The sequence below is a fragment of the Myxine glutinosa genome, chromosome 4 (genome assembly GCF_964187855.1).
Source record: "Myxine glutinosa chromosome 4, kmMyxGlut1.1, whole genome shotgun sequence".
Taxonomy (NCBI): Eukaryota; Metazoa; Chordata; class Myxini; order Myxiniformes; family Myxinidae; genus Myxine; species Myxine glutinosa.
Genome location: NC_136264.1, coordinates 123,045,910 through 123,071,549, shown reverse-complemented (window position 1 = coordinate 123,071,549; position 25,640 = coordinate 123,045,910). Strand labels below are relative to the sequence as shown.

Sequence of the window (25,640 nt, the reverse complement as noted above, 5' to 3'; positions counted from 1 at the left end):
ATCTAAAGTTTAAAAGGTTAATGTAAAATGATACAGGAAACCGACCTGGAAGAAAAAGGTGAGGAAGGCGTGAGGACAGTGGAAAACGACGCTTTCTGAAAAAAAAGCCAGGAGCAGAGCTGGGAGGCTGGGGGGGAGGCAGAGCTGGGAGGAGGCAGAGCTGGGAGGAGCAGAGCAGAGGGCAGACAGGAGCGAAGAGACGAGCATGAGGCCAAGTTTGAAGAGGCAAAGCGGCAAATGCAGTGGCAAACGACCGCCGCCGCTAATCAAGATCATGGCGGCAAACCGCCACCACCACCGCTGCAAACAATGGCCACAACCCACGGGAGCAGGCCCGAGGAAACAGCGAAGGAGCCGGGCAGGCGAAGCTAGGAGCAGAGCCGGGACCATGCAGAGGGCAGACTCAATGGCCAGAAATCCGCCACGACCACCAGAGAAGCAAGCTAAGGACAATGGCCCAGTCGGAGAAGCGGCGAGCAAGCGATGCCAGCGTCCTCTCCGGACCGGACCGGAAGCGGCAGGTACTTGGAGACTTAAACAGTGGAGCTATGGTACATCCGGTGCGGAGAACGAAAAGGCATGGGGACGGTCTCGAGATGATTATGGGGACCACTCTGATACCACAGCTTTTAGAAATCAGAAGACTGCGGTCCCAAGGCAGACCTATCTTCCGGGGGGCTCGAAGCAGACCACGAGGTTCTCCTCCGGGCCTACTTGCACTTTTTGCAAGAAACCTGGACATGTGATGTCCCAATGTTATGCCCTGAAAAGGGAAAATCAGGAGCGGAGTTCGTCTTGTACCACTCCAAATGCAATGGCCATTGTGAGAAATCGCCCTCAAAAGGGTTACCAACCATTTATTTCTGAGGGGTTTGTGTCACTGGATGGAGCCTCGACTAACCGGAGACCTGTTAGGGTATTGAGGGACACAGGAGCACATCAATCTTTAATGCTTGAAGGCATCTTGCCATTGTCAGAGGAGACGGAAACTGGTGATAGTGTTCGTTTACAGGGGATTGGTGGCTGTATTAGTGCTCCACTTCATGTCATCCATTTGGAGTCCGATTTGGTGTCAGGACCGGTCACCGTCGGTTTACAAACCACTCTTCCTGTAAAAGGAATATCTTTTGTTATCGGGAATGATTTGGCCGGTGGTCAAGTTTCTGGTAACCCGATGTTTGTTGAAAAGCCTAGTATGAAGCGCCCTGAAGAGAAGAGGAAATACCCTGAAACTAAGTGTCAGCACACGCACGTCAGGGATGGAGGCAATATTAGCAAGCTCTTTGTAGGGGGACTGAACTTCAAAACAAAGGAAGATGTTCTGGAGTCTGCCTTCAGCAAATATGGACCGCTTTTGGAAGTGCTGCTGATAAAAGACAGGGAGACACAAAAGTCAAGAGGGTTTGGCTTTGTCACGTTTGAAAACTCAAAGGACACCAGAGTTGCAGAAAAGGATCTGAATAGCAAGGAGTTGGAGGATCGGACCATAACAGTAGGGAAGGCATTTCCTAGGGGTCGAGGGGGCTACAGAGGAGGACCACGGAGTAGTTGTGGTGGTGGCCGCAATCGATATTATTATGGAGGCTTCCAGAGTTATGGCAGCTCCCGAAGGAAGGATTATCAGAGCAGTGGCCGAGAAGGAGACTGCTATTCATGTGACTACAGTGACAAGTGGTCCAACCATGATTGTTAGGAAAGTTAGAAAGAGTTGAAGCACTGAATGTTGCGGAGCAGCCGAGCCAAGATTCCTACACGGATTAACCGTGAACGCCACGTTTCAAAAGGCGTCCATGTAGTGAACCTTCCTACATGGATTAACCGTGAACTCCATGTTCCTAAAGGCATCCATGTAGTGAATATGTCCAGGCCTCACCACCCAACCACCATGGAACCTGGCCCTCAGCTCGGCCTCCAGGGAAAAAGTGCTATCGATTTGCTTGACTTCGGATTTTTGATCAACCCCTTAACCTTCATTCAAAATAAACTAAAAGTAAAAGTCAGAGGTTGATGAGATGGAGTTTGGCGTTGCAGGGGTTCCACTTGGAAATTGAAAAAGGGCAGGGACAATGTCATTGCTGATGCTTTGTCCAGAGTGAGTTAATGCTGGAAATCTCTGTGGGTTGTTCGAAGTTTGTTGCTTTATTTTTGGGAGATATTAATTGCTGCTCACCGGAATTGGTGATTTGGGGTTGTGAGTTTATTTGTGTTTGTTTGAAGAGTTTGCATGCAAAGAAAGTTTTCGCTGTGTTCAAACTTTCTTTCTTGAGGGGGGGAAGTGTTACGGATTCGTCACTTCCGCTGGGGTGGTTTTCACCCACTTGACATGTTTCTGATATCATGTATTATTATTATTCTCAAAAGGTTTAGTGTTCAGGAACAGCTATCTAAAGTTTAAAAGGTTAACATAAAATGATACAGGAAACCGACCCGGAAGAAAAAGGCGGAAAAGGAGAGGAAGGCGTGAGGACAGTGGAAAACGACGCATTCTGAAAAAGCTCGGTACCTAGCGTGGTCGAGCGTACATGGCGAGTAAACTTTGAGTCCTTGAAAGGAATCTCATGCGATCGGTGTTATCGCTGGAGTTGTGGAAAATCCTGTGAAGTCAGGTACAGGCGTGAGGTTCCGGAGAATCTTCGCCGCGCGGCCGCGGTTCGAGTGAGAGCCGTCCGCCATTTCGCCCCGCGCGCCGCCTTCATCGGAAAAGGTTTTTGTCGCGTCGGCTGGGCTTATCCTCCGGTGGTTTGCCGGGGACGGCTGTGCAATAAAGCGGCGTCTGAAGATTGCACTGCGATTCGCTGATTGAACGGTGCAGGTGCATGTCTGGATCGCATCTTTGGGAGTTCCCTTTCCACTGCCCGTTTGCTGTTGGTGTGGATCACGTGACAGTCCATGCCTTACCTACACCTCTTTACTCGCCATCGCCCCGTCGCCTCATCTCCGTTGAGTTATAGAGAGATTGAGAAGGGCTCGGTTTCAGTCCCTGGGGGGGTACCGCGAGTTTGAGCTAGGTTACCCTCTTAAGATCTTGATTGAATGGTTGATTGCCACCATTGTTGTATGGTTCTTCTTGTGTGCTTTTAATATATTATTTGTTCATTGACAACCAAGGGTGTGGTTTCCTTATTGATTTGATTGTTTCATTTGATGGTTTCATGGATGGTTTCATTCGTGATTGATTTCGACACTGAATAATATATATTTTTCTGCCGTGACTCCTCCCGGGGTTCGGAGGTATACCGAGACCAGAAGGTCGGGGAGGGGCACGTAACAATAGTGACTTCTGAAAGAGATTCGAACATGGTAAAGCTCCCTTCCTCAGCCTTTCGTTTCCAGTTTTCAAGCTTCTGTATAAATGCACTGAGAGTGTCAATGAACTGAATGATAGTTGTTCCCTTTCCTTGCAGCTTTAGATTCAGTCTGCTCAGTTGATCAAAAATATCCACAAGGTATGCGAGGCGAAAGACCCACAGCTTTTCATGGAAGGAAGCTTCAAGTTTGTGCTTTTCTTGCAGCTGTAGGAAACTCTGCATCTCTTCTCGGAGTTCAAACACTCGTGCCACAACATTTCGTTTTGATAGCCAACGCATCTTGGTGTAGTAAAGCAGGTTCTTATGCTCTGAATCCATTTCTGTGCACAATTGCTTGAACAGTCGGGAATTCAAAGCACTGCTTTTCACGTAGTTCACAATTGTGATGACTTGTTGAAGAACATCCTGAAGATGAGATGGAAGGGTTTTTGAAGCAAGAGCTTGCCGATGAATCAGACAATGAACAGAAATGATGCCTGGAGATAGATTTCGAACAAGCGCTTGGAAGCCACTTTTTGCTCCTGGCATAGCTGGGGCACCATCAAAGATGGACTTACGTTTTTTATGTCTGCTATCATGTGCATTGGATTTGTGTCTGTCCTTTATTCCCACATATGTCAATTAATTAGTTATAATCCTGTTCATTTATTTGTGTTTATATGCCCCCAGTGGTGTTTGTAATAGCGGACATGAATTGGTCCCCCCCCCCCCCCCCCCCAATTGGAGGAAGACCCTCTCGTGTTCAGGCCGTTGGTGCTCCTATGGTTGGCAGCGAGTGCCCCGGAAGCAGTGACGGAAAGAGAGTGGCAATCATATGTGTGGGAAAATTTCATGCTTGGTCAGGGTCGCCCAGATAGCAGAGCACTGGTACGGTTCACCAGAGCACCTGGGTTTGATTCCTGGTCTGGGTGTGTAATTTTCCCACATATTTCAATTAATATAGAGGGAATTTTATTGCGTCCATAAGTGGTTGTAGATTTTAGTGCATTAATCGCTAAAGGACCTGCAGGTAGTGGACATAAAAATGGAAACACCTAGGTAAATGACGGACACTAAGTAACAGCCTCCACACACGTGTGGCCCATGTGTTAATTAAGCAAACAACATCCCAGTATGCTTATAGTGCCGTGTATAAAAAATGCTTTACAGGCCTAGTTGCCAATAATTATGGCTGGCATGGCTGCAAGAGGAGAACCCCTCAATGCCCCCATCCACAGATCACATGTCGTCGCCCAATGGTTTGATGAGCAGGACACTGATGCTATCCATATGTCGTGGCCTTCTCAGTCACCAGTTCTGAACCCAATCGAGCATTTATAGGATATTTCTTGAATGACGCCTGAGACAGCGTTTTCCACCTCCATCAAACAGGTGTGAGTTGATCGACTTTCTCATAGAAGAATGGTGCCGCATCACTTCTGCAGAAATCCAGACGCTGGTGGACTCTATGCGACGGTGCATACAAGGCCGTACTGGCCACATGTGGCAGCCCAATACCTTGATAAGTGACTTTACATTGGTGTTTCCATTTTTTTTTGCCCACTACCTGTAGGTGTTTCAGGCGGATATTTGAGATATTGTTTGGTTCTGTAGAATTTGAGTTTTTGGCATTTTTCGTCAATCATATCTGTAACTGATTGAAATGTGAAAGGTGGTGGAGCTTCATTGTCAAGTTTCAATTTATTTACCCTTTTAGTAATCGATGTGTTTCTGGGAATTGGTGCGTTTGTGATTGAATTGTAGCACTGTAGTTGATAAGGTTGTCCGATTCCTGCGTCTTGTTTGCGATTGTGTCATCTTGATTGATTACTGATTTGTTCTGAGGGGGTGGGTTGTTGTGAGTTGTGTATGTTTGATATAGTCCTCCAAAATTGTCTGCTGTTTATTTTTATGGTCGAGGAAGTTGATGAATTTTTCCCAATTTTTCTGTTTTTGGTTGTTGGTGAGTGTGATGATTATTTTGTTTAAGGTAATGATTTGCTGTTGATCATGGAGGTTGAGGTTTGCCTTTTGTTTGAGAATATTTATTTGTTTAATGAATTGTTTTATTTCTGTTGTGAAGTTGGGATTGAAATTTAGAATGTGGCCTTTTGGGATACCTGTTTTGGATTACAGTACTGTATCTGTTACTATTTTGTTAAAATGTTTTTCTGCTGTATCTATTGAATTGAGTGTAACAAAGTCAGGAAATAGTGTGCCGAGATGTGGTAGTCTTGAGCAGAGGAGAGCATGGGAGAGTCCAGGAGGTGGAGAGGTAATCTAGTTGGCGAGTTGTGATCATTAAGGACATTTAAATGGTGTAGTTGTTCTGGAATTAGTATTCCACTTGTGTCTTGGTTTTTCTTGGACAACATACATATTGATGATTCACCCTGCCTACGAAACACCAGGATGACAGTTTGTAGCTGGGCCGAGATGCAAACCCAGGCTAGATAGCTTAGAGGCGAATGTGCATGCCTCGAGGCTATCCTGCAGCCCTCCGGCTATTAAGTCAGGGATATTTTGTCGGTTGGTAAGTTGGGGTTGGCATCCCGTTAGGCACGAGTAAATGTTGGCAGCCTTTCGATGCATTTTCACAATTTTAGGTCACCTCATCTCAATTCTCGAAGAGATGAACTTATAAAATGGGTCGTGATGTCCGGATGTATGTCCGTCCGGTTGTCGTCTGTTAACTTTTTGCTATTTTTGCTACTCCTCCCTTATCACCTGGCTGATTGTTCTCAAAATTGACACATGGATACAAGACAGTATCCTACACAATCGCTCGAGCTTCAATTTTTCGATTTTGGATCATGGGGGCTCCCGGGGGGTTAACTCCCAAATTCTGGATCCCCACTCGTCCCTTATTTGACATCTGATTGCTCTGAAACCCGATATAGCCCTTCTACTCGATAGTCCACAGGATTACTCAGTCTTAATTTTTAACTCAACTGGACTATGTCCAGCTGAGTTTTTGCCGACACCCAGTGTCCGTCGTCCGTCTGCCGACTGTCTGTCTGTCTGTCTGTCTGTCTGTCTGTCTGTCGTCTGTAAACAATTCGACGTCTACGCTCTAAAAGTCACAAATATTGATTAAATTTGATGAAACTTGTTATGCAGCATCTTTAAGACATAAACTAGTTTGGGATTGCATTTGAGTGTTGCACGCCCAAAAATTGGCGCGGCAGGACGGCCATATTGAAAAATCAATTTTTGTCAATCTGGTACTTCCTAATGTAGCTAGAAGGCTGAAACTTGGTGTGTAGACAAATGTACATGTATATTGTTTGACCAAGTCTTTCTAAATAAATTCAAGTCTGAAATCTGAGAAAAGTAATTGTAGTTTTACTTTTCATGCCTCACTTAAAACTCAATTTTTTCTAGTTTCCTGTTTGAACATGAGATACCTTCAACGTTACTGTACCTCTTTAGCACATATAAACTATATAGTTTGTGGTTCTATTATGCATATTCTAACCATATTGATATAGACCAGTTGAGTTCAGGCTACCTGGAACCTCTAGTTTTGATTCTGGATCAGGGGACCTCCCATGGGATCAGGGGTCTCCCATGGGGTTTCCTTCAAAACAACAGAGGTCTGAAGTATGACTTCAAGAGATGACCATCAGCCCACTAAGAAAATGTTGTGTTTTGTCGATTAGGGTAAGGAGCCCTCCTCCACCTCTATTTCCTGGTCGATCCTTGCTGATGAAGGAGTAGTTTGGGAAAATGTGTGAGAAATGGAAGGCATTGTGGAGTTTAGCCTCTTGAATGAGTGCTATGTCTATTTTGAGTTTATTGGTGAAATTTTAGAGTTATTTTAGAGTTCCCTATTTGTTATTGTGGGGGAGACTGAATGACTGCAGGAGGTGTTTATGGGACAGCCACAGGTCCATTGCGAGTTGTAATCTTTGTTTGAAGGTAAATTTGTACATTTGAGATGGAGGCATTTGTTACCTCTAGTGCAGAGAACTGAGTAGTAACGGTTGGTGATTCTTATGTTGCATGTAGGGCAATTGTAGATGGGTGGACAGGGTTGAGTTCAATATCTCCAGCAAGTAGAAGTATGAGATCCAGCTGGCTGGAGATGCTTGAACCTCGATGAAAAAATGAAAAACAATGATTTCCAGAAGCACGGGTTTGCGCTTTCGCTCAAGTCCTCCATCTGTGGTTATTCCATTATTCCATTGTACAGTAGGACTGCAATGGGGAGGATGAGGATCGTCTGCTTCTTCTTGAATGGCGGATCATCTTCAGTTCCACACTCGTTTATAATTCAAATATTAAACATAATAAGACATCATCTATATGCAGTATTTTGTATATTAAAATGTTAATCAAAAGGATGGAATTTTAACCCTTTGTTTGCACCTTCCCCCTCACCTCTATCCACTTCCCTTTTAACATTGCCTACCTATTTTCTTCTTCGAATATGTTTTCCATATCTCCCCCCTCTCCAGCTTAATCGACCTTTCCTTCTTTCTTTCTTTTTCTCCACCTCCTTGTCTTATTTTACTCCATTTTGTTTTTCTCACTTATCTGCACAAGTCCCTTTTATGGTAGATGGCTCCGAAGGACCTCAACTATTGTACCTTTTGTTCTTTTCCACTACCAGGACTTGAGAGAGACAAGTTTGACAACAAGACGGTGTCATTTGAAGAGCACATCACACAAGAACACAACATGTGGCATTACCTGTACTTCATCGTGCTCGTTCGTGTGAAAGATCCGACTGAGTACACAGGGCCAGAGAGCTACGTTGCACAAATGATTAAGGCATGTTGGTTGGCTTCTTGTTTACAAACAATCTTTCGTTGACTGAGGTTGTCTTTGTCGAGTCGACAAGAAAAGTATAATTATGTACCGTTGGGGAATATCGATCTAAATGAACTTGCGAGTATATATTTGTGTGCTTTCACGGTATTTCACTTTGGATTTCGTTAATCATGGTTATGGTGATGTAGATGCTCAGGATATTGACAAACGTAGCCCATTCCGGGGAAGGTTGGCATCAGGAAATTCTTAAGGGGGTCCATATTACCCCAATCTCTCATCAATAACATGAACAAGTACAATCATTGGATTGTTTGTGGAATATGAAAGCGGGGATTGGCTTCACTGGTGGATTGCCCACCTAGCCTTTTGATCACCTATTTATTTTGAAATACCATTTAGTTTATTTACATGGAGCCTTTTTCTCTACTTTGAGCATGAACTGCACACGAAACTGTAGGAAATACAGCAATTTAAACATCCAAATTCTCCTGAAACCAAATCATCTGTCTGTCTGTTTTGTGTACCATGCAGTCCAAGCACTCTACAGAGCAACGGCGCGGTTCTGCCGAAGCAGTTTCATTCGCTGGGGGTTACAGTCCTTGACAGAGTAGAATTTTGGAATTAAAGATGGTGCATGCCAAAGTATATACTGTATATATATATATATATATATATATATTTTAATCTGAACAAAAAAGACAAAGCATAAAAAAAGCCAGAATGGCACTCGGTAGAGCGCGCACCGACACCAGGCTGAACAGTTCAGGTTTTGTATCCCGCTGATAGCGATAGTTGTAACAAAGAGTTTAATGATCTGGATCCGAACTTTAACCAAAATGTTATCAGCTGTTCTCGTCACCCAACTAACTCATCCACCAAGTTTTGTTATAACTCGCCCACAACCTTTGTAAAAAAAATTTTTTTTTTTTTTTTTTTGTATACAGAATCGAGGCTCGTGAAAGAGCTAAAAACCTTTTGAAATTGCGTGCCATATATCATTTTTGGCCCCATCTCTCAATGGTGAAGAATCAATTAATGAATACAGAAAATTATCTGATCCAGATCTGGATCTTCACCAAAATCTAATCATTTCATCCTTGTCACACACCCAACCTGTCCACCAAGTTTCATCCGAATCCGTCCATACCTTTTGAGATACTGTGCTATAATATCATCGTTTTCAGCCCGATCACTTAATGGTGAATAATCACTTAAAAAGAAAAAAACATAAAATGTCAAAGCCCCAGTGGTTTTAGTAATTTTGCTGTATGGAGTTAAAGGCTGTCAGCCGGCCGTATTTGGTCAGATTACAAAACAAAATGATGTGTATATGTATACTCTCATGTATTGTCTTTGTGCCAAGTATGAACAAAATTGGTCCATACCTCTCCGAGATATGGGTGTGGACACACACGGACGGACAGATGAGACTCAATTCATAAACCCCCGTTTTGGACTAAGTCCAGCGGGGACTAATAAGCCTGGTGTTGGCTTAGCAGTTAAGGTGGCTGGCTTAAGATCTTAGGGTCTTGTGTTTGGGCCCCTGTTGTGTCGTTGAAATAACATCAGGTGCACTGACTCAGCCTGTCGTCCTTCCGATGTCGGCAAAATGAATAACAGCTGGTTTGTAACAGGGGCACTGCATCAGCAGCACAGCCACGCTTCCAGAAAGTTATACAACCAGCAGCCACAAGCTACATACGAAACAACAACAACCTAAAAATATCGGATACTGATCCAAAATCGAATCAATTTGTCCTTGTCACACACCCAACCTGTCCCCAAACAGACAGACAGACAAACAGGGGTGAAAATATATATTCCAACAAGACTTTTTACTTGTGCTCTGAAAAATTAATGTGACGAGTATTTCAACAATGATGTACCTTGTGTCTGTAGGAGCACAACTTAGAGTGGTTTCCACGGATGCGTGCAATGTCATTGGTGAGCGGGGAGGGTGAGGCGGAGCAGAACGAGGTGCGTGGACTCCAGGAAAAGCTGGAGGGAACAATGCGACTCATCTCTCAGCTCTCTACGCAGCTCACTGACTTACGAGAGAAGGTGAGAATGCTGGATTTATTTTTGTTTGGCTTTGTCTCCATTCTCTTTTGTTTTGTCTACCACACATTGGACTGGCAGGATGGCCGAGAGGTCCGCACTCTCGTGCCTGAGCTCTCTTGGCTGGGTTTGAATCTCCTTAACTGTCATCCTGGTGTTTCGGAAGTGGGTGATTAATCCATGTGTTTGCCGTCCATCAGATGGACGTTGAACTAGGCGTCCCGTCTGCCGGCATTAGTTTTTCACCCCTCAGCCCAAATTGGGCGAAGGGGTAATGTCGTCCGGGCGTCCGTCAACTTTTGGTTTCCATCAATTTCAAGGAGAACGGCTTGTCCGATTAAATCCATTTTTGCAGTGTGTGTTGGGGTTGAGTAGAGGAAGGTTCATGGGCGCGCTGCGATTTTCAATATGGCCGCCACGGCAGCCATCTTGAAATTGGTTTCCGTCAATTTCGAGCAGAACGGCTTATCCGATTAAATTCATTTTTGCAGCGTGTGTTGCGGTTGAGTAGAGGAAGGTTCCTTTCGAAAATGGGTGCGCTGCGATTTTCAATATGGCCGCCACGGCAGCCATCTTGAAATTGGTTTCCGTCAATTTCAAGCAGAACGGCTTGTCCGATTAAATCCATTTTTGCAGTGTGTGTTGGGGTTGAGTAGAGGAAGGTTCCTTTCGAAAATGGGCGCGCTGCGATTTTCAATATGGCCGCCACGGCAGCCATCTTGAAATTGGTTTCCACCATGCCTGGGCTGAGGGGTTACGCCCGCTTTGCGGTGCTATTTTTTATGCCTGGTCTAGGCTCGTGGAAGAGGTACGACACAGAATAGATCAAGACACAACATAACTAAGGGAGCAGCAGGAGAAAGGGGAAATGCCAATAGCAGGGCAGATGGAGAAGGTAGACAGAGACGGACAAACAAGGGATGCAGGTAACAATGAGGGTTAGGGGAAAACGTAAGGGTTGGACAAGATGGATATATAAGCAAAATTTTTGGAGGGGTGGGATGGTTTACCAGGTGTAGAAAAGATCATGGTTTTGGATGGCGGATGAGATGGTGGTAAATAGCTGTTTTGAAGACCGAGAGGGAAGATTGTGTAGAAGGTGGTTCCACCGGCAGGAAAAGAGATAAACAAATGAGTGGAGGTGAGCATTGGTTCTGGATTTAGGCAGTTTCACTGGGAGGGGGTTGCTAGTGAACCGCATGCATCCTGCAAATACTTGAGGCAGACAGAGCATGCACAGGGCAGAGGGTGAAAGACCAGAAATGAGGTGGAAGTATGCAGAGAGACCACCGACCTGTCGGCGATGGCAAAGTGATCGGCCCATTTACTCAGCTTCATCACAAGATATTCCAATTCTCTTGAAAGCCTTGGTTTCCCCATCAAACTCGATCTGAGCAAGATGTGAGGCAGGGGAGCCAGCCCAGAGGGGAAAGCAGTTCTCCATCAAGCTGCAGATGAAAGCCTTGTAGGTGGATAGGAGTTCAGGTGTGCCAGGGAAGGACTTTGCATGACAAAGGATGCCAAGTTGGCATCTCCCTTTGGAGGCCCACTTTAAAATGTGGCATACCCAAGTGAGATCATGGCTGAGAGTGAAACCCAAGAGTTTGAGTGACTGAACCTCTTCGAGACGGTTGTTGAGAAAGTGGATAGGAGGGTTTGCAGAATGGTTCTTTCAGAGTGTGTGGGATTTCTCAGGATTGAAAGATATTATAAGTGTTTGACCAGTTTGTGATTTTGTCAAGGTCTGATGAGAGGGAAGAGAGTGCTGCCTATCTGTCAGAAGGATGACATGTGTCACGACAGGTGTCACGGCAGGGCGTATAGTCATCAGCAAAAAGATAAAGAAGACTTTTCAGAGTCAGTGAGATCATTGATGAAGATTAGGAATAGGAAGGGGCCTATACAACTGCCTTGGGGTACTCCAGCCTTGACAGGGAGATGAAAAGAAAGGGTTCCGTTGAGAGCCACACATTTGCTATGAGAGTGGAGGAAGTCAGTAGTCCATGGAGTTGGCCTTGAATTCCATAGTCAGACAGTTTGGAGAGCAGGGAGGGATGCCAGACTGTATTGAAAGCTCAGAATATGGCCAGAGAGACGGCCCTGATCTCATGACTGATATTGTTGGGAAGGCAGAAACAGCATGTCCAAGGAAGAGTGACCAGGTCTGAATCTGAATTGATGATCGGAGATGAGGTCGTTGAAGAAAATAAATGATTTTATGTCAACTGCGATAATGGATTCCATGACCTTGCTGATGATTGGAGGTAAGGTAATTGGTCTGTGGGTAAGCAGTCTGTTTTGCATCTTTTTAATGTAATGCTGCGATGTTGGCCGATTTCCAAGCAGATGGAAGATGACCGAGGGTAAATGACAGGGTGAAAAGGGCAGAGAGAGGAAGTGCAAGAGCAGCAGAGCAGGACAAGGGTTGCCAGAAACTTTTCCACCTTCTCAGGTACAAAAGACACAAAGTCCAGGAGCAGTTGGGTATGATATCGAAGGGTGGGTAGAGAGAGGGAGAGAGAGAGAGAGAGAGAGAGAGAGAGAGAGAGAGAGAGAAAGAGAAAGAGAAAGAGAAAGAGAAAGAGAAAGAGAAAGAGAAAGAGAAAGAGAAAGAGAAAGAGAAAGAGAAAGAGAAAGAGAAAGAGAAAGAGAAAGAGAAAGAGAAAGAGAAAGAGAAGGAGAAGGAGAAGGAGAAGGAGAAGGAGAAGGAGAAGGAGAAGGAGAAGGAGAAGGAGAAGACATGGGACATAGGATTTTAAAGCAAACACAGAATTGAGGCATTCGGCCTTCTTACCAGCGGAATCCTCTGCGTCGCCATTTGAAGTGAGGGAAGGTATGGAAGGGGAGCATACGCCAGAGACCGACATTGCAAGGTGCAACCAACTTTTAGAGGAGGGAGACAAGTTTGAAAGATCATTCTTGAGATTGGACAGATATTGTTTTCTTGCTCTCCTGTGAGTAGACACACTTGTTGCAGACTTTGTGGAATGATCTGAGGTTGCCTTCAGTTGGATTTGCCTTCCAGGAGGAGAATGCAAGTTGTTTAAAAGCAACTGCCTCACCACATGATTCAGGGTATCAAGAGTGGGAGGATGGGTAAGACAACTGAAGATGAGATGGGATGAATCTGTGCATAAGAGAGGGCAGGTTTCTGTCGAAGAATTCCCGGGCAGAATGAATATCAGGGGCGGTAGATATAGGAGATCAGTCCTGAAGCTTGATGGCTGCTTGCAGTCATTACCAGTGTGCCTGAGTGAACTGCCAGACTCGCCGGCACTGAGCCTGTTGTCTGAGAATGGTCAGAGAGATGGTGACCTTTACAAACACATGATCAGATGAGCCAATCGGGGCAGAGGACGAGAAAGGTACATTGGTGGGAAAGTTCGTCAATACCAAATCCAGAAGGGAAGGTTTTCCATTGGGAGAAATCTGGGTGGGGAAATTCATGGATTGAGTCAGTCTCATGGGGAGAAGTCTTTTTCAGAAGTGCCCTGGGTAGTGAGAGAGGTACCAACGCTTAGCCAATTAGCATGGGTGACAATTGAAGATACCACACATGAGGAAGATAGAGTTGGGATGAGTGGCTAAAGGTTGGTCCATGTCAGCTGAGAGAGATGCAGATGGAGTTATTACTGTTGGGAGGACGGTACAACACACAGAGAAACATGAGGTGGGAGTGGAGGAGAAGTTTACGTTTTGTGTCCCACTGAGTGCCGTGCTGACGAGGAGGGGAGTGTCGTTGAAGCTGAAGGGAAAGGATGTATGCTGCATGTGTGAGAAATGTTATGATTTATGGGAGCGAGACATGGGTAATGAACGTAGAGCAGCAACGAAGGCTGGAAAGGGTGGAAATGCGAATGGTTCGATGGATGTGCGGAGTATCGTTGAGAGAGCGGAAGACAAATGATGAATTGCGGAAGATGATGGGAATAGACCCTGTGATGGATGCTGTGAAGAGGAACAGGTTGAGATGGTTTGGTCATGTGTTGAGGAAGGATGAAAATGACTGGTTGAGAAGAGTGATGGAAATGAATGTAGAAGGAAGTAGAGGATGGGGAAGACCGAGAAAGACTTGGCTAAAGATGGTGGAAGAAGAAATGCGGGCAAGGGGGTTAACAAGGGGAGATGCAGAAAATAGGGGAAAATGGAGAAGATTGTCATGGGGACCGCAAGGCTAACCCCCGCTCTGGCCGGGAAAATGGCCTTAAAATGCATGTTGTTCTTTTGTTGATAGGCCGGATCTGGATCCCGACCTTCATGAAAATTTCATCGGCTTGTTCTTTTCACCTACCCAACTCATCGAAGTTTCGACCTAATCCATCCACAACCTTTTGAGATACCCTGCTCACAGATAAACAGGCAACGGTGTAAACATGACCTCTGTACACCTTCAATGACAGACAAAAAATTATATTCCTCTTTCCTTTGATGTATTACTATAACTACCACATTTACTTTTTATCAGTAAAGTCAATGATCAGTTAGTTACACATTGCCATTTTTATTTGCTCATTTCATTTTTGCCCTATTTTATTTAGCTCATTCACCTTTTGTTGCCTTATGGCCTGGAATTAAAATGCATTAAATCAGGCTTCTTCCACCTATATTTACACATCATAACCCACAACTTCCAAGTGAAAAACAAATTCTACAAAAGTGTCCACTCCCCTCCCCCTGAGTTAAGGTTAATACTTGTACGGGAAACCTTCCTGGAAGGGCTGCTGCGAAGTTATATGAAGTTATTGATGAAAAATAGCATTTTAGTATGGAGAAGATAAGTACATCGATCGATCAAATTAATGGAGTATGGCATGATGGGTCAAATGACATCAGGTTTTTAAGTTTCTTCAATTACTTTTACATTCTTCTTTAGACCTGCAGTGCCGACAGTATTGCATGGAGATGTGTTTATCTGTTTCTCTATTTTCTGGCTGGCTTACACGTAGTGGTGGTGGTGGTGGTGGTGGTGGTGAGAGGGAGGAGGTGGTTAATGGTCAGATAAACTGTATGTTGATCACTCATAAATCCAGTGAGCAGACATACCAATAATTATCGATATGCAGGTACGTCATTCACCAGCCAGAAGTTGAGCGACCATTTCTTTTCATTTGCGTTCCCTCTCTTGCAGATGACTGAGCAACGAACGCAGAGAGAACGCTTAGGGCTTCTCAGATCCCCCATTGCACCTCATCCGTATGCAAGCAGGCTTCCCACGGTGTGACTGGAGTAGTCTGTTCTCAACGGGAGGAGAAACAGCAGAATGTGTGGAAAAAAGGCCCCAAGTTTATTACTCACACTCCTAACCCCAGGTGTACAATTCCTGACAGTGAGAATTAATCATATGATTGGCCTAGCAATGTGTTTTGTTTTTTTAACAAGGACAACCTTGAACACGACGTTTAGCGAAGGCGGATTCGGTAATCTATCTTTTAATTACTATGATAACAGGTTTGTTGCAATATTGCATCTTCCTGCCCGTGTCGTGAATTTGCACCTTTTTGCTTGTATAAATATAATCACATTGCTGGTTAGTTGAGTGACACATGATTCATTACATGACATGTTAATTTCCTTTGTGTGTGTGTGTACACGTGTTTTTTGTCCTTATTGAGTGTCTGTGCCCGCATGCATGTATTTTCGCTGTATTTTTAATTAATAATCATTATTAGGAATATTGTGTTCGCTGTATAGTTTCATTGGTACATTAAACCATGGACGTGGAAAACCATCAGGTTCCTGGAAGGATGACTGCTTAGATCGACAGAAAACCGAAAACACAAGCCGCTCGGTAGTACATCTGGCGATGTCTAAAATTGGCCCATTTTGGTCTTGCGTTATATCTATTAGAACAGAAGGAAAACATCGTTATATAATGTATCGTTTGCCGAAGAGATGGTTAAAGCTTGGAGGGGAAAAAGTGCATGTTGGGTAGAGCAGACAGTAAAAGAGTAAGAGGCAGATGGTAGATCAAATCAAGGAATTGGGCGGAACCAATCTCATGAATCTTCTGGATGTGGCTCAAGTTTGCGGAAAGCTGTCAGAACATATAGTCAGGTTCACTATGTTTTTTCGTTCAAAATTTTTGGAGATTAGCAAAACTATACATTTCTGGACTATTCAAAGCATGAGGAATCCAAAAATTAATGTTGGCATTTGCGTAGACACCTTTGCGAAAATGACCCTCAGGACAGTGATGAAGATCTGTAAAAGCATATTCCTGAACGGTATAGACCTAGTAAATCCTGTGTATAGGACTTATAGTTCAATCTGATACTAACAAGGCTGCTTTCTTGCTTTATAACCCCATACCTATAACTTCAAAGGACCTGCAATATCATGTATGATGTAATACAGTTATATCACAAATATAAAGACAATGGTTTTCAATTATCTTTGTTTGTTGCTTTTCTATAATCCTGAGCACTATTTTGAGGCCTTTATTGGATTCCTTGACCCAGAAAACATAGGATTAGCATATTTAATTTAGTTTCTAGGTTGACCAGAAGCCGAGATCGCGCAAAATATGTATTTTATGGCGGCCATTTTGAAAATCGAAAATGGCGGCCATGCAGGTGTCTGTGCAAATGCCAACATTGATTTTCGGATTCCTCATGCTCTGATGATTCCAAAAATGTAGAGGTTTGCTAATCTCCCTAAATTTTGAACGAAATTATATTTGTTAACATAGTGAACCTGACTATCTAGTGAGAGTTACTTTAGGTGTCAGAAATGAGACTATGGGAATCATCGTCATCATCGTCATCATCGTCTAACAACTTTGCTACATGTTGCTCAGGCAAGATTTGCACTGCTGATGGTTGGACATTCCAATGGAAACCAGTGGTAGTTATGGAAAGACGATGATTGTGAAGAGCCGGAACTTATCTTATTATTTGTTTCTATAATAATCACTGCATTCGTGTTCTACTTAAGAATCTCCCAATCGTTTGCTGCTCATGTCTAAAGTAGATGAGTGACAGCCACGTCGTAACGGTATGTCCCGGACCGACACACCGAATAGGTAGATGTTCACAGGCTGGCAGCTTATCTTGATGGTCGGATGCTTAGCCAAGGTGCGAGGGAACCAGGTGGTTCATATTCAGTTCTCGTTCCGAACGAAATTGTGCTTTGTACTTACATGGTGCTTCTGATTTTCCGAAACGAGGAATAATTCCACACATTACTTTTCACCTGTGCTCACCTGAATTGTTGTGCAACGTTGCTGATGCGTCAACTTAGCCCTTGCTAGTAGAAGAGCATAAGGGTAGCTCGACTTAGCCAAATAGCGCTAATTATTGTCACGATTTAAAATTGAGTGCGGAGGATGCTCTGGTTCATTCGAATGAGAACAGAACAGCACAAGACGTGAAGGAAGAGCAAGACCAGTTCCCCAAATACATTGCTAATGTGTTAAACTGACCAGGGTAACTATGTATTTGCCTTGATGTATACAAGCTGTAACAATAAATCTGCATCCCAGCAACTGTTGCTGAGCTTCATTCTAACTTTATTGCAATCGTCCAGGTATATCACATTACATTTGGCAGTTCCAAATATGAATTCCCTTGGAACGGTCATTCCTCAAGGGCTGGTACACACACTCGCCTCCAAGCTGTCATCCCGGTGTTTCTCTGGAAGGGTGATTCATCAATGAGTGTGCTGTCCCTCGAATTGACGTTAAACTAGGCGTCCCGTGGACCTGTATTAGTTGGTGGACGTTAAAGATCCCACGGTGTCCTTGACAAAGTCATTGAGCTATCGCCCGGCTCCCTGGCCAAATCCCAAATTCCTGCCATGACATCCTATGTCGGAGTGGCGACCTGACCAGGATTGCAACCCGAATCATAGAAACTGCTTCTGCAACACCAACGCTCTGTATTGAGCATGGTAGATGATCTGATTGGTATAATTTGCTAAAGTTATAGTCAATTTGGCTTTATGCTTGACCAGCAGTACACAAGTGATGTAGGAAGGTACCAGCATGAGCATCAGTGAATAATAGTCGTTCACTGATGCGTGCTGACACATGGACGCTTTTCTGCCTCCAACCCCTGGAATGTGGTGTTGCGTGGATTGCTCCTCGGCGAAGAACACCAGACTGAGAAAGAAGACTCGGTGAAGGACTCCAGAAGGACTGAGTGAATAAGCAGGTCTTCGAATTCAGTATTGAATGCCCCAGAGCACCATTTACATGCATTCAGATGTTGACATATATGAATGAATGATCGTTTTACGGCCATTTTCCCCACGAGAGTGGAGGTCAGCCTTGCAGGCCCCATGACAATCATGGTTCCCTGTTTGAGGCAATGTTTTTATGGCCGGATGCCCTTCCTGACGCCAACCCTTGGTCGCCTCTTACGATGCGCAGGGATACGGTGTACCTATTCTAAACCGGGGTACACACCGGGATCAGTCATCCCAGCAAGCTGGTACTCAATTTGCCGACCTCGGAAGGATGACAGGCTGAGTCAACCCCCCCCTGGCGTTAATTCAGCGATCGACTGTGATTCGAACTCGGGATCCAAGGATCCCAAGCCGGCACCCTAACCGCTAAGCCAACACCAGGCTTTTTCCTGCCATGACAAATGCATCTCTCAAAGAAGGAATTAATGCATCCAACAAATGAATGCCTAAATAAATGAACGGTGGGATTCCAAAATTGAAAAAGAAAAGCTCAACAGGACATGCAAGCAATTAAAGCAATTGAAATATGAACCAACTCAAAATAAAAGAAAATGAACACAAGATACTCGTGATCAAAGTGAGACAAATCCCTGTGACAAAAGAGACAAAAGTGAGACAAAAATTTGAAACCCTGTGACAATAATTGATTGCAATTGACAATTAATCCAAGAAATTAAATGCAAACAATTAACTCGCGAATCTCGCAATAAAATGCAATTGCAATCGACTCGAGAAGACCAAATGAAAATGCAATATAATTTATTTGAGAAATGAACAGGTGAACAAACCTCTTCACACTTGAGCTCCATACGAACCACATCTCATGATTGTCATAACAAAGAGCACGAAGAATGGTCCCAGTATGTATTTCTCGCTCGACCAGACAACAACGTCCATATCATCCAATCAGCATTAATATAATGGAACCGTGACTTCTGAAAGAAGAAGCAAAGTTGTGGAAACTAAAGTTGCGAATGACCAATTTACATCTTTCATTTTGACAAACAACAAAATATTACAAACAGGACGTTAATCTACGTGATGCATGGCCCCATTAGTTGATGGATGTTGAGACCCAACGGTGTCCTTCACGAGGAGTAGGAGAGTTATTGCTGCGAACATGAACAAATTACAAATCACTGCACTTTCATTTGGATTGGCCAACCGGCTCGTGAGAGACTTGCACCAAAGACCATGTCGTGACCCCAGAAAAGGTGGGAATAATTGGTGCCGTTATGGTAGTGCTTAGATGTATGCACAGTATATGCATATGTATATCAAAATTTGATGAAAAAAATATATTTGATATAAAATATCAAAAGCCTCTTCACTAATGTCCTATTGACGGAGGTCATAGAGATCAGTGCACAGCTCCTCCATCATGATGATCTTCTGATGCCATCGATTTCTGAACCTGTCTGTTGAACTGTTGAACATGGCAACATGAGGGGTGGAATTTAGTTTTAACGACCCAATGTTCACTCGGATCGATGGCGTAGCAATGCGATCCCCTCTAGGTCCTGTTCCAGCAAACACCTTTGAGGTGCATCATGAACGACGTGCGTTCACCAATTTACATTCTGCGATTTCAGCCCCAACTATTTATTATCGGTACATGCAGTGCATATAGAAGGTTTACACCCATTTCAAAATTTTCACCTTTTGTTGCCTTATGGCCTGGAAGTAAAATGCATTAAATCAGGCTTTTTCAACCTTTATTTACACACCGTAACCCACAACTTCCAAGTGAAAAAGAAATTCTACAAAATTCAGAAAATTAATTAAGAATACAAAACGAGAATATCTTGGTTGGATAAGTGCCCACCCCCTCGAGTTAATACTTGGTGGAAGCACCTTTGACAGCAATTACAGCTGTGAGTCTGTTGAGATAGATTTCTTCCAACTTTGCACACCTTGATTGGGCAATATTTGCCCATTCTTCCATACAATACTGTTCAAGTTGCTGGGGAGCGTTGATGGACAGCAATGTTCAAGTCATGCCACAGATTATCCATTGGATTTCGGTCGGGGCTATGACTGGGTCACTCAAGGACATTTATATTTTTGTTTCTCAGCCACTCCAGTGTAGCTTTGGCTGTGTGCTTTGGGTCATTGTCATGCTGAAAAGTGAACTTCCGTCCCAATTTCAGCTTTCTTGTAGAGGGCAGCAGGTTTTCCTCTAGGATTTTTCTGTATCTTGCCCCATCCATTTTCCCTTCCATCCTGACAAGTACCCCAGTCCCTGCTGATGAGATACATCCCCATAACATGATGCTGCCACCACCATGCTTCACAGTAGGGATGGTGTTCTTTGGGTGATGTGCTGTGTTGGGTTTGCGCCAAACATAACATTTTGCATTGAGGTCAAAAATTTCCATCTTGGTTTCATCAGACCACAAAAACATTTTGCCGCATGGCTTCAGAATCTCCAGAGTGGTTTTTTGCATACCTCAAACGGGAATGAGGGTGGTTTTTTTTGAGTAATGGCTTCCTTCTTGCCACGCTACCGTACAGGCCAGACTTGTGGAGTATACTTAGATATTGTTGTCACATGCACACAGTGACCAGTCTTTGCCATAAAGACCTGTCGCTCTTTCAAAGTTGCCATTGGCCTCTGGTGGCCTCTCTGATCAGTATCCTCCTTGCTTAGTCATCCAGTTTGGATGGACGGCCTGATCTAGGCAGGTTATTAGTGGTACCATATGCCTTCCACTTCTTAATGATTGACTTGACTGTGCACCAAGGGATATTCAAGGCCTGTGAAATATTTTTATACCCATATTCTGATCTGTGCCTTTCCACAACTTTATCCCAGAGGTCTTATTAAAACTCCTTGGTGCTCATGGTTGAGTCTTTGCTGTGAAATGCACTACCCAGCAGAGGAAACCTACAGGAACAGCTGATTTTATTCTGAGATCATCAGAATCACTACAATTTAACACAGGTGGAGGCCAATTAACCTGATGTGTGATTTTGAAGGTGATTGGTTCCACCTGAGCTAATTTACAATTGCTATTATAAGAGGGGTGGGCACTTATCCAACCAAGATAATCTCGTTTTGTATTTTTCATTAATTCTCTGAAATTTGTAGAATTTGTTTTTTTGTTTGGAAGTTGTTGGTTACGTTGTGTAAATAAAGGTGGGAAGAGTCTGATTTAATGCATTTTAATTCCAAGCTATAAGGCAACAATAGATGAAATTTTTGAAAGGGGGTGTAGACTTTCTATAGGCACTGTCGATTACATATTTGTTTTCATGTCTACTTCAAATGGTAAATACTACCCAGGGGGCCAAACCAGTTTTTTTTGGAAAAACAGACATGGCGTGCTGTAAAAGGTTGGCTGCCAAAACTCATATCTATATATATCTAGGAACAAAATGTATACGGACAACCTTGCCAACAATCTACTGGAAATCTGGAGGAAGCCTCTAAACAACGTGACCATACACAAATCCGGCGCCTTGTGTGGCGATCAACCATTATGGTTTATCCATGTTCCTTGAGCAATGATGAAGGAAAAACTGAATTCTAACAAACCAAATGTATCATAAATAAATTGTTATTACTCCCTGAACCATTTACATCTCAATATCAAGGCATGTTTTGGGGAAAAACATTAAAGAATTGTTCAAAATGCACGTTCAATCCTGAATTTAATTGTTGTTTGTAAACGGAACATTAGAAGATGCATTTCTGTGGTGCTGTTAGTTATCACTTTCTGATTCACTGCTGCTGTCAAAGGTGGCAGTGAAGTGGCATGGCTGCACTTCTTTTTCGATCCCTGACAGCGGCAGCCGATATAACAGGCAATGTTCTTCTTCCCACATGAGCAGTTTGTGTTGCAGCTCTTGGTGCAGCCACAGGAGATCGTCTGCATCATCTGCTGTGGCCAGGTCGGGTGTGTGGATTGCATCGGTACCAGCTTTCCAGCATCCACGGCCAACCCATAGTCCTCACGTGGTTCGACACTCGGCTTGCAAATGTGAGCACTCTTGTCGATTGCAGTCGCCAACGCCGCACGTTTGAGATGTTGTTGGAATGAATGCGTTCTCTGTGGGCGGCAGCAGCTTCAGCGGAGTTGACTTGTTGTTTAGGAACTTGTGTACTCGGAGCCTTCCAAGGTCTGAGCCCTCAAAGTTATCACCCTTGTTGGTATTTACAGCGACCACAAGCTCATTTTCTTGGTTGATTACATCTACTGTGATCGGAGCGGGACCTTGATCTTCGTCCGCAAAGTCTTCCAATGCCGCGATGTTGGTCGTCTTGCTTCTGTTTAGCCACACCTTCTTCCCAGTAAAGTAGGAGTAGCTGATGATGTCTCGTCCACTCAGACTGTGAAAGAAGGGCAGTCCTCGGCTGCTTGCAGGCCCCAGTGCAGCAGCAATCTCATGAATTGGTAGATAGTTCTCTCGTGCAGTTTGAACCCACAGTTCAGGCAAATTTTGCAGCAGCATTGCAGCATAGTACACGCATATAACAATGATATGTGTCATTTGCGTGGATGATCACTCGGTCCACCTCGTTCTGGACACTGTACACAGAGTGCAGTATGACCCTGGTATCGGCCTCTTGTTGAGTGGATTCAAAAGTCTGTGACTGTACCCTCTGTAATCAGCACACTTCGTTTCTTCCTTGAAGCCACCACCCGGGTACAATCGGGTCTAACCTATGGTTGGAGCAAGCTGCTCCTCCTGGCACCATGTCTCACACAGGAAGCTCAGAAGTCCAGCTTTGTTGGCAGACACGGAGAAGAACTCCTGCGTGTGGGGAGGGGGGAGAGAGGACACAAATTATCTATGCAAATGTGTATGGTGTAGCGCCGCTCTAGGTGGGAGTTGGTATTACAAGTCCCCACCCTTTACAGCACAGTGTTCCTGTCTCTACGTTTTCCAGAGCAGTGAGGTGTTTTGAATTACGTCTGAATAAGGACAATAACATAATCCCCCTGGGTGCTCCTGTAGGGTAATATATATATACTAGCGGGGTCACCCGTGGGAATCCCACGGGCATGGATGTGTGTGACATTTCGACATATTGAGTTATATGCTGCACATTCATTTTTACAAAATGGTTACTGGCAAGTCATCAGATCCAGAAATGGTGTGAATTTAGTTATTTCACATAATATGTGACCCCTCACTCCTCTCCACCTGACACTCTCCTGTCTCCACCTGACACTCTCCTGTCTCCACCTGACACTCTCCTCTCTCCACCTAGCACTCCTCTCCTCTCCAAACCCTCACATCCCTCTCCTTTCCAATCCCTCACCTCTCCAATCCCTCACACTCCTCTCCTCTGCAATCCTTCACACGCCTCTCCAATCGCGCCTCACACTCCTCTCCAATCGCGCCTCACACTCCTCTCCAATCGCGCCTCACACTCCTCTCCAATCGTGCCTCACTCCTCTCCAATCGTGCCTCACACTCCCCTCCAATCACTCCTCTCCAATCGTGCCTCACACTCCTCTCCAATCACGCCTCACACTCCTCTCCAATCGTGCCTCACACTCCTCTCCAATCGCGCCTCACACTCCTCTCCAATCGCGCCTCACTCGCCTCTCCAATCGGCTTTCCCCGTCTCGTTTCTCTCCTTTTTCTCCCGTCTCGTTCTTTTTCTTGCTCCAAATCGGCCCGTCGGAATCGGAAATCGGCCCGTCTTGCCCGTCGGCCCGTCGGAATCGGAAATCGGCCCGTCTTGCTTTTGTGCTTGTGCGTAAATAAATTGTGTTCATGACACCATTTCTGGTGTTGGGCTAGCGGCTAGGGTGCCGGCTTAGGATCCTGGGTTCGAATCTCGGTCGATCGCCGAATTAATGCCAGGGGGGTTGACTCAGCCTGTCATCCTTCCTAGGTCGGCTAATTGAGTACCAGTTCACTGGTAATTCCCTGTTTGTCGTTGAAGGCGGCAAAAAGGGTTGGCGTCAGGAAGGGCATCCGGCCGTAAAACATTGCTTCAAAAAGGGGACAAAAAAACAACAACTACCACGGTCCCCGAAAAGGCCAACCCCCGCTTTGCGGGGAAAAATGGCCTCTAAACGGTGGTTTTTACACCATTTCTGGATCTGATGACTTGCCAGTAACCATTTTGTAAAAATGAATGTGCAGCATCTAACTCAATATGTCGAAATGTCACACACATCCATGCCCGTGGGATTCCCACGGGTGACCCCGCAAGTTTGCATTGACGTTCGTCGATGGACTCGTTCGCCCGTCTCATTCGTTTTCTTGCTGCATCCTGTTCAAGTCTGCGTTCTTCATCGATCGTCTCATTCATTTTGGAAATAGAAGTTTCCACGCAGCGCATGAATTGTCACGATCCTCAAGAGGAATTTGTCTCGTAATCATCAAATGATAAATGGCAAGTAAATTATATTGTGGAAAATTAAAGATTTCAAATAAACCTATTTAAAGTGTATTCGCACATAACTAATTTTAAAAAACGAAGAAATATCTCTCGGTAATTTCCTGAAACATATTTTACTTCCGGCTAATAATGTTGAATTAAATAAAAACGAAGAAATATATGTCGGCATCATTGTTGACGTTTTTGTGACGACTGTCATCAAACGAAAAAGTAATATATCTTAACGGAAAAGCAAAAGCGAATTTTTAATATATATCGACACGTTGCCGTCGGTGTCATGTTGGGCGGTGTATGATACACCATGACGCGATTTTTAAAAATATATCTCTGCATTTTCCCGCGTGTGTGGAATGTTCTCAATTATTGCTGACACCGAGTCCAAAACCATCGATAAAAATGAAATCATATGGTGAGTTAGATTGGAGATAAAGGCGTGAGAGAGACTCAATGGCCTTGAAGTTGAAGTTACAGGCGTTTGAGAATTCATTTCGTTCTATAAACGGCAACTTTCATTGGATTTCCTTCCCGTTTTTTTTCAACCGAGTCGAAAACTATGTTAGCGACTGTGAAAAAGGAAATGATATATCGAATTTTTAATATGTATCGACACGTTGCCGTCGGTGTCATGTTAGGCGGTGTATGATACACCATGACGCGATTTTAAAAAATATATCTGCATTTTCCCGCGTGTGTGGAATGTTCTCAATTATTGCTGACACCGACTCTAAAACCATCGATAAAAATGAAATCATATGGTGAGTTAGATTGGAGATAAAGGCGTGAGAGAGACTCAATGGCCTTGAAGTTACAGGCATTTGAGAATTCATTTCGTTCTATAAACGGCAACTTTCATCGGATTTTCTTCTCGTTTTTTTTCAACCGAGTCTAAAACTATGTTAGCGACTGTGAAAAATGAAATGATATATCGAATTTAAAATAGATATCGACACATTGCCGTCGGTGTCATGTTG

At 44.2% G+C, this 25,640-nt stretch overlaps 1 protein-coding gene across 4 annotated transcripts in view; it reads left to right on the top strand.

The window, feature by feature from the left end:
• The window catches only part of LOC137425950 (inositol 1,4,5-trisphosphate-gated calcium channel ITPR1-like), a 465,322-nt gene extending 447,713 nt beyond the window's left edge, over positions 1–17,609 (top strand). For all 4 annotated transcript variants that reach the window (XM_078776380.1, XM_078776381.1, XM_078776379.1 and 1 more), the window contains 3 exons: positions 7,903–8,063; positions 9,963–10,124; positions 15,250–17,609. In XM_078776380.1, coding sequence (XP_078632506.1) covers positions 7,903–8,063; positions 9,963–10,124; positions 15,250–15,342 — 416 coding nt within the window. In that variant the 3' untranslated portion in view covers positions 15,343–17,609. The remainder of the gene's footprint in view (positions 1–7,902; positions 8,064–9,962; positions 10,125–15,249) is intronic.
• The last annotated feature ends 8,031 nt before the right edge of the window (positions 17,610–25,640 follow it).